This window comes from Fistularia commersonii, chromosome 32, assembly GCF_037954325.1.
Source record: "Fistularia commersonii isolate RoL2024-O1a breed Wild chromosome 32, RoL_Fcom_v1.0, whole genome shotgun sequence".
NCBI classification, from domain to species: Eukaryota; Metazoa; Chordata; class Actinopteri; order Syngnathiformes; family Fistulariidae; genus Fistularia; species Fistularia commersonii.
Window position 1 is genome coordinate 3,299,788 of NC_141315.1, and position 8,834 is coordinate 3,308,621.

Below are 8,834 nucleotides of genomic sequence, written 5' to 3' on the forward strand. Positions count from 1 at the left end.
ATATGTAAAACCTCGGCCACAGATTGACAGGGAGCTACAGTTATCTTTTGCTCACACGAGTACGGACCCCTGTAAACAGCTTTGATGGTACAGACCCGGCTGATCCACTTCCTCTGTTGTCGGCGAGGTACCCTCAGCCATGAGGTAAGACGTATTTTACTCATTAAAACTTCGTTTCCCACTGGAGAAAAAAAAACACTTACAGCATGGCTGGTATTATATCCCAATGTAATAACAAACGGATTCGGTTATTCCAGAGATAATGACGTTCGTTTGTTTTTCCTTTTAAGCGTCTAGGCCCCACGGATCTTGGGTAGCAAAGGCTAGCATGGAGTTAGCATACTTGTAACATGATAACCCACACCCCGTGTGTCTTCTCTCTGGGCCAGATCGTCAGATATCGAATTTTGAGTAGTTGTCATAGCTAAAAAAATGAACAATTAGTTCACCTAATCAAACTGACAAACTACTTATAATATCAGATGTGATATAAGATGAATAATCTCATTCTGAGAGTGTCAGCTTGCTCTCAAGGTAATGTTGTTATACAGGTATATGCTCAGATACTTGACCCTTACCTAAGGTGTTTTTTTAATACAGACTTATATTGAACACAAATAGTCTAAACAGACATACATATTCACAAACATATGGCAAAGTAGAATCGAATGTCAGTGATATAACGGGGATGAGGAAGACTAAAGACATTCGTTTGGAATGCAATCACTTAACCGCACGAGTTAATAGGACTAAAGGTTTGTGAGAAATGTTTAATCCTAGAAGAAAGAAAAGAAATAAATAAATTGCAAGGGGAATATATGTATTTTACTTGGTGGTTCAAAAGGAATCTGTCTTATAACTTTATATTTTTTGGTTTTTGGATTTTTCCATAAGTTTTGAGGATTTTTTTTATATAATTCAAAATTGTTTATAAAGAATGCAAAATTGGGGGAACATTTTTGCATTCTGTTTTTGTGTATGGAGAACTTGGCCAGGCTTAAAATAATGACACAGAGTTCTTTTGTTGCTTAAAAGCAAACCAAAGGTTATATCATCTCTTGAGAAAGAATTTGGTGATGATGGAAATTTGTCTTTAATCCATTTTTGAGTTTTATCCCAAAAGCCTTGTACTTTTTCGCATGAGAAAAATATATGGTCTGTGGTTTCAGTGTTGTCTTCACATAATGTACGAATATTATCTTCAATATTTAAGCTTAACTTCAATAATTCTTTAGATGGGTAGATGTCATTCAGAATTTTGAAGTGGGTGTCTTTTGCCTTGGGGGTTATGGGTAGAGTCAGATACATAGTTTGTAGCTTGGCAATCGAGTCCTTATCAAATTTATTTAAAATATTATTTTGTTTTGATGTCCAGGGAATTCACCTAAGGTATTTGAACATCACCTTGGAACACATAATCCAAATTAGGTTTTTCCAATAATGGGCGGTGTCACTATCGAGAATCAGGTGACACCAGATCAATTGTATACTATTCTTGTATGTACTCTACCTCCTGCGAAACCGCAAGAAAGACGTGCACCCAGCCGATAAAGGGCTACATGCCATCGACGAAGGTCATATGCATTCTTTAAAACTGTGGATTTGTAAACGGTCTTATGTTCTGTGGTATGACAGAAGTTTATTAATATGTCAAGGATTGAAGTTGAAACAGCGGGTAGTTTCACTTCAATGTGATGTGAAAATTAAGTAAAACAAGTTGATGTAAGATGTCAATTTAGGTTTATTAGCACATGACACATTTTAGTTAAAAATGACTTTTTATGTTTCAGTGTTTCTGTAGGGCTTATCTGAACCCTTAGTTTTGTAAGACCAAGATATAAATAATTTGTATTATCAGCGGAACTTTCAGGACCCGAGGGATTAAATGCCCTGGCCTCTATATTCGGTGGCAAGCGTTCAATTTTTGATCATTGCTTGCTCCTAGTCAGGTTTCTCGAAAATATTGAGTTGCTAGACATTAAAAGTCCTTACTCTGGAAGTGTTCTGCCGGTATTGACCCATAAATATACTACTTTCCTTTTTCTGTCTAGCATGCTCAGGCTCCAGAAGCGCTTGGCATCCAGTGTCTTGCACTGTGGCAAGAAAAAAGTGTGGCTGGACCCCAATGAAACCAATGAGATTGCTAATGCAAACTCTCGTGAGTTTTTGTTCACCTTATGTTGATGTCGTGTATAATACACTTCAGACTCAGCACCATATTGCATTTCTTTGTGGACTCCTTTTTATAATGCAGGCCAGCAGATCAGGAAACTCGTGAAGGATGGATTGATCATCAGAAAACCTGTGACCGTCCATTCCCGTGCTCGCTGCCGCAAGAACACTCTGGCACGTCGCAAGGGACGTCATACGGGTTATGGTGGGTTAAGAAAACTATTAATAAATCAATCATTAATCTGTAGTACAAGTGGTCCTTAAAATTATTTGACCTTACTGATCATCCTAGAGTCAGAAGCCTGATCCCCTTTGGACATATTTAGGCTATGTATTTGTTGGATCTTCACAATGTTTTTCCTACCTTTGATATGAACATGAAATATTGGTTAATCCATTTTCATTACATTTAATATTGTTGTCCATTTTTGTCTTTCAACAGGTAAGAGAAAGGGTACAGCCAATGCTCGTATGCCAGAGAAATTGTCATGGATGCGTCGCATGCGAATTCTGCGCCGTCTTCTTCGTCGCTACAGGGAGTCCAAGAAAATTGACAGGCATATGTAAGTTTGAAATTGCACTGTGGCTTGGAGTAAACTGGGTTTTGATTCCTACTTTAGGTAGAGACGTCATGTTATGACACCCCCTGATCTCCCTTCTTCCAGGTACCACAGTCTGTATCTTAAGGCAAAGGGCAACGTCTTCAAAAACAAACGCATTCTGATGGAGCACATCCACAAACTAAAGGCAGACAAAGCTCGCAAGAAGCTTTTAGCGTAAGTTCATCTGTATATAACAGCCTGAAGCCACCCAAAGCTAAGGATTGATGTTTTCAAGAATGTACTTTCTTGTGCATAGTCACATAAAATAGTGAAATAGGAATTATTTTAAAGGATCTGATAACTATTTGATTCAGGCTAATGTTCTTTGGAAATATTTGTTTTGCCATTATGAAGCATAGTGTGGCGTTTTATTGATTTTTTGTTTTTTTTGGTTTTAATTCAATTTGTTTTCGCTGTTACATTGTCAAAAAACATTTTTTCTGCTTCTGCTTGCTTCAATCCATTCAGTGACCAGGCTGAAGCTCGCCGCTCAAAGACAAAGGAGGCACGCAAACGAAGAGAGGAGCGTCTCCTGGCTAAGAAGGAGGAGATAATCAAGAACTTGTCAAAGGAGGAAGAAGCTACACAGTAGTAAAGCAAATAAAGCTTGATATTCTCTTAGATTCAGTGGTTTGTTGTGAATAAACTGGATTGATTTTAATAATTTTGCGATTTTTGTTATTGGTTTCAAACATGTCTTTAATAGGGCGTCAATATCCAGGTTGATAGATAAATTCTGTAATCTGTGCACCTTAGATGCACAACTCAATTTAAAACTCCTTGATTTACAACAGTTCATATTTCCTTATTAGTTTCGGTTTATTACTCAAATTATTACTGTGCAATAATCTACTTACTACCTGTTCTGTTCTTAGTACGTCTACACAAGTTGTCTACCTTACTATTGTATGCTGTCGCATTGTTTTGTATTCAGTTATTCTCATTGCTGTCTGCCTGGTGGGCAGAGAGCATACAAAGTAAGAATTTCACTGCATTGTGAAATTGAATCACCAAATTTTCAGAACATACATGATACAAAAATCTTGAATCTGAAATGGTAAGGAATTGGCCCATGCATTTGTTTGTTTCCATCAAGAGACCAGCAGGTGGCAGCACAAATTAAAGAACAAATGCTCAGCGTCTGGCCTAAGAGGGAATGTAATCTCAATATTAGTAGATTTTTTTTTTTTCAAAACTTTCAAGAATCATTCAGTTTGTAGTCTGTTAAATATCAGAAATGTCCCATCCTATACATGGTAAAAGAAAAGATTTGTCCCCATTTGAATCTGTGTTTAGTAAGGAGCAAAAAGAATTGTAGTATTTTTTCCCCCACATGGCCAAAATACAGATTTTATTAAACATATATAGGCACGATATTTGTACAAGGGCCATACAGAGTTCAGTAAAAAAAAAAAAAAAAAAAACAGAACTTTTTGTATCAGGGATTTTACATTGGAAAAGTAGAGATATTAGTACCAACTATGAATAACTAACATTAAATTGTTACTTATGCAGCTCAAGTACAACACAAAGTCAGAACAGCAGTGGCTATAATTCTGCTCTGACATGAATAGTAGAAATAAAGGCTAAGTGAAGATATAAGCTATAGCTTTGTCACAATGCTATGTTTTACTAAGAACGCACACATCAAAATCGCTTAATCATGCTCAATGTAGAAAATGAGATTCCCTGATACCATACTTGTAATCACCAGATTAATTAATATTCACGATTCAACAATTCCGATGCAGCGACCATTTAATTCGATGTAATTCATTTTCCATTTGTGTTTTACAGCTGCGTTTCATAATTTATTGATTTTTAACAGGGTGATAATTTCAGCCTCTTTTCCTTTTGAATTCATGAACAACAGATATAAGTGTAGGTTTATCAAGCCTGAGGCCATGCATCTGAAAGAGCAGGCCATTTTCACCGATTAAAAAGTACGGTAATAAATAATTTGGGGCGTTGTGGCGCACCTAACATTCCTGGTTCGATTTTTGGCTCCTCCCAGCGTGTTGAAGTGTTGTTGAGCATGACAGAGAACCTCTGACCCTGACAGATGGCAGCTGCTCAAGGTTTATCCATGATGGGTTAAATGCGGAGAAGGAATTCCCCCGTGAGGGATTGATAAAGGACAAATTATTATTTATAAATTTTTTTTTTCATGATGAGCCTTGACTGATTAAAACATCCTCAGCTTCGGCATCACAACTCTGCATGAGCACAGTCCAGTTTACAACCACAGCCATCAAACTGAAGGGCTACTGATGCTCCATTCTCACTTCATGGCAAGCGGTGAAGGACTCCTTCTGTCATGTTCCCTGAAGAAAGTGCGACTGAAGTGTTTGCATCTGTTTATTAACCAGGACAGACAGGCTGCTGCTTGTCTACTTACAAACAGGGGTTCCTTCTCCAGTCTATTCAAAGCAGATTATATTCAGAAATTCAAATCATGTGCCTTTAACCTCCAGTTTTTCCTGCATAGCATGCTTTGTTATTGTTCACTGGCACATCCTTCCTATTTTTTAATTTGTTTTATTAACTGTTTGGCGATGGCTGGTGTTTGTGGATTTTGCAGCATCATGCTATAGCCATAGCACACCTAAGCTTTGGAGGTTGGCAGCGTCATTTTCAAAAAAACCTGTGTACAGCAGGCCTGAAGCAGCCGGACTGAAGGCGAACGGCATACTTCAGTTTACCGATTCCGTTCGGATACAGCGACTTGAAATGTCGAGCTTTAAAAACGCAATTGAAATTTATGTAATCGTTACCAAATGGATCAGCACTGTATTCATAAATAGAAATGGAATAAGAGATCCACACCAAGATGTCACAAGGATTACTGAAGGAGAAAACAAGCTTTGTGCCGAGGCCATTTCGTAGCTCATTTAATCTATTTCTTCATTACCAGGAGGCACTCCTATTTCCTGAAGCGTGAGACTTAATGGCATTAGATAAGGAGAGGAATATGAGCTGAAATGAAGCGGTGCTCTTTATTACAGTTGGCCTTCAACCCAGCCAAAACAAACGCATTGCCCTTAAGCGTTCAGGAGACCTTAAAAGACAATTGAGATAAGAATATTTAATGGAAGATTATTTTGGAATGAGACAACAATTATCTAACATCAGAACGAGCTACCTCACTTCCTAGTTTATTGGTCTATTTTATATTCTGTGATGGGAATCTGTGTCCTCACTTGTGACTTTTATGCACACAGTGATGTAAATATAACAGTTAACGCCCGAATGTTTTGGCCTGGACTGAACAAAAGCCTGGCACTTAAACAGTTAAACAGTACTGTTAAACAGTATTTAACTGTTATCTCTACTAAAGGGATTCTCTCATGTTAGTTTGGGATGTCGAGGGTTATGTTCCACGATTTAAATAGTTGAAAACATATCCTGACACATATCCTGACACAAAATCACTCAAACAAAAAAATCAAATATGAAATCCTGATGACTTATATATAACTTATAGACAACTTTATTGGCATTTTTCAATTTATTCACTTCAATCCTGATTATGCCTCAATAATTATCTCAGTTCTGACACAGATGAACGTTGCCTTTAAACCCCGGTATCAGGGAATGAACACTTTGTTAACAGATCAAGTAACTGATGAGTTTGGACCTCAGTGAACACATGCTAAGTTGTTTGTTGTCCTGATGATCTTTACAGAACATTAGTCTGATGCTCTTCCTGTTGTCTTGGTCCTGGTGTAGGATGACGTGTCCTCAGGTGTACACTTAGACATCACATGGTGCTGCCTGACCTCTACTGACATGAGTCCTAAAGCAAGCAAGCAGGGCATGATATCTGCTTATTAGTGCTCTTTTGCCTGCAAAAAGAACCACTGCAATTCACCGTGATGTTTTTTTAAAACTTGCTGTTATTGATATGGCTTAAGTACCACATGCAGTCATCATGTATAGGAATAATTCTAATCAATAAAGATTCCCTGCATTAACAGTAAATTCCTGATTTGAAGATCTGGCTTTGAGATGAGTGAGATCTTTGAATTCGTGTCGGAATAGATCTCATTTAGGGGGTTGAAAGTGCTGTTGCAGTTTTATCAAGGATTATAGGGTAACTAGATGAATGAAAACAGCTGCAGTCACCGCCCAATACAGCAGCAAACTAAAAGCTTCATTAAATAATAAATGAATGAGAATGACTCATTCATCAATAACTAAGAGGCTAGATAAGTCTGTCTTCTACTCCACGATCTGATGATAGTTAATTTTCTTGCTTTTAGCAAGAAGTGTGAGATGTTTAATGAAGGTAATGATGAATGCAAAGTAAATGAAATTTGTAAAGTGAATCTAGTATTGCAGAGTAATTACGAGCGCGGCTCATCTTTCCTCATCATGAGGTCTGCGAGGGAGGAGGATGGAACAGAAAAAGCAAGTGAAAAACATTTTTTTTAACATTATAGTGTACATGACCTTTGTCTAAACACGAGAAATGGCTAAAAGTTTGTGTCTAGCAGCACATGTATACATTATTTTTTCCAACTGGATGAAATCTGATTATATACAATGTATTTAAGCAGCTGGGCCAATTGCTTGTGTCAGAAGGGGTGAGTTTAATATCAAGTTTGGCCAATGGCTCCTGTATTTTAAGGTAATTGATGCATCTGATTTTATCAATCTATCTATCTATCTATTAGAAATAATTTCACACCTCATGTTGCAGTGGTTTGCGCTTCCGCCTCACAGCAAGAATATCCCTGGCTTGATTTTTGCAGGGGACCTTCCTTTACAGAGTTTGCATTGCCTGCCTTGGATTCCCCTCGGCTCACAGGTTTCCTCTCATATTCCAAAAATAATCCAGTTGGTTCATTGCAGACTCTTAAATGAGTAGACAGTCGTACGTCCTAATGTGATTCTGTGATCGACCGGTGCCCGATCCAGGGCCTTGCCGTGACCCCGAGTCCAGGATAAGTAGAATAGACATCGAATGAATTAATGGCACCTCATGATTTCGCTGAGGAGAAAGCGATTGCTGCTTCTGGTAAAGTGCACGCTTGTTTGGTACTAGTTCATTTGCTCTACTTTTATCTTTTTTTAATGGGTTTAGCTTTATTATGAGGTCTCATAGTCATCTAAGGATCTTATAATTCCACAGAATGCTGTGCAGATACTGCACATCCGTGTGTTCCATATATCTATAGGATGGATTTTTCTGCCTCTGCCTCTCGTCTCCTTCTCAAGAGCTTGCACTTTAGAACGTAGCAAGCAAGATTTATCACCGACGCTCCCGATCCCGCTGATTCATCTGTTTCTCGTCTCTCCATTTGTCTAAACAGATATGTTGTCTTGTTGCGACAAGGAGAAAAGACAGTAGATTCAGCTGCAAGCAAGCAAAGCATCTTTAGGAAAACAGATCAGCCCCATTTACCAAGGAATAAGAGACCCAAAAGTCAGAGACACTTCAAATTGAGTAGAATGGTTTTGCCTCTCCTTCATACTGCATGACAGGAGATTTAAAGATCCCTTTGTGGGGGAACTTGACTGAGCTTCTTGGAAGGGAAACAATGGAGAGGCCCCAAGTGTGTCTGCATACATCTACTGACAGTAGAAGAGAGCTAAAATGGAAGAACTAAAAATTTAATATCCTCACATCCACAAATGCACTGTGATATGAGTCAGGGGGAGCGCAAAGAAAGCCTTTCCAAGCAATTTCGTATTCTTTACTCAGCGGCTTAATGGATTTTAAAGTGAGCTCTCAAGAGTTTAGGCAATGGTGCTGAAGTAAAGAAAGAAAGACCTGTGGCAGCTTGTTTGCCGCTGCCACCCCCAAGTGGAAATAAGGACCAAAGTCAGCATCTCGGTGTTCTCCTCCAAGGCTGTGCGCGTACCAAAAAAACAGTTGAGAAGCCACCGCACACTAGCTTACTGTTCGTGAGAACAGTATTTCCTTTTTTTGACATTATAACTGTTATGCTGCTATGCAAAGAAATTTCCCCTATGGGGATCAATAAAATTTATCTCATTTTATCTTGATATCTCATGTTGCATGACTTACACATCCAACATGTAATCCATGAAGTG

General features: G+C 38.3%; 1 protein-coding gene across 1 annotated transcript; it reads left to right on the plus strand.

Moving 5' to 3' along the window:
• Positions 1–39: 39 nt before the first annotated feature.
• Positions 40–3,438, plus strand: LOC147215152 (large ribosomal subunit protein eL19-like). Its single transcript, XM_086139639.1, has 6 exons — positions 40–144; positions 2,052–2,158; positions 2,255–2,377; positions 2,615–2,735; positions 2,838–2,948; positions 3,243–3,438. The coding sequence occupies exons 1-6, from the start codon at positions 140–142 to the stop codon at positions 3,364–3,366; spliced, it is 591 nt and encodes a 196-aa protein (XP_085995765.1). The 5' UTR covers positions 40–139; the 3' UTR covers positions 3,367–3,438.
• The last annotated feature ends 5,396 nt before the right edge of the window (positions 3,439–8,834 follow it).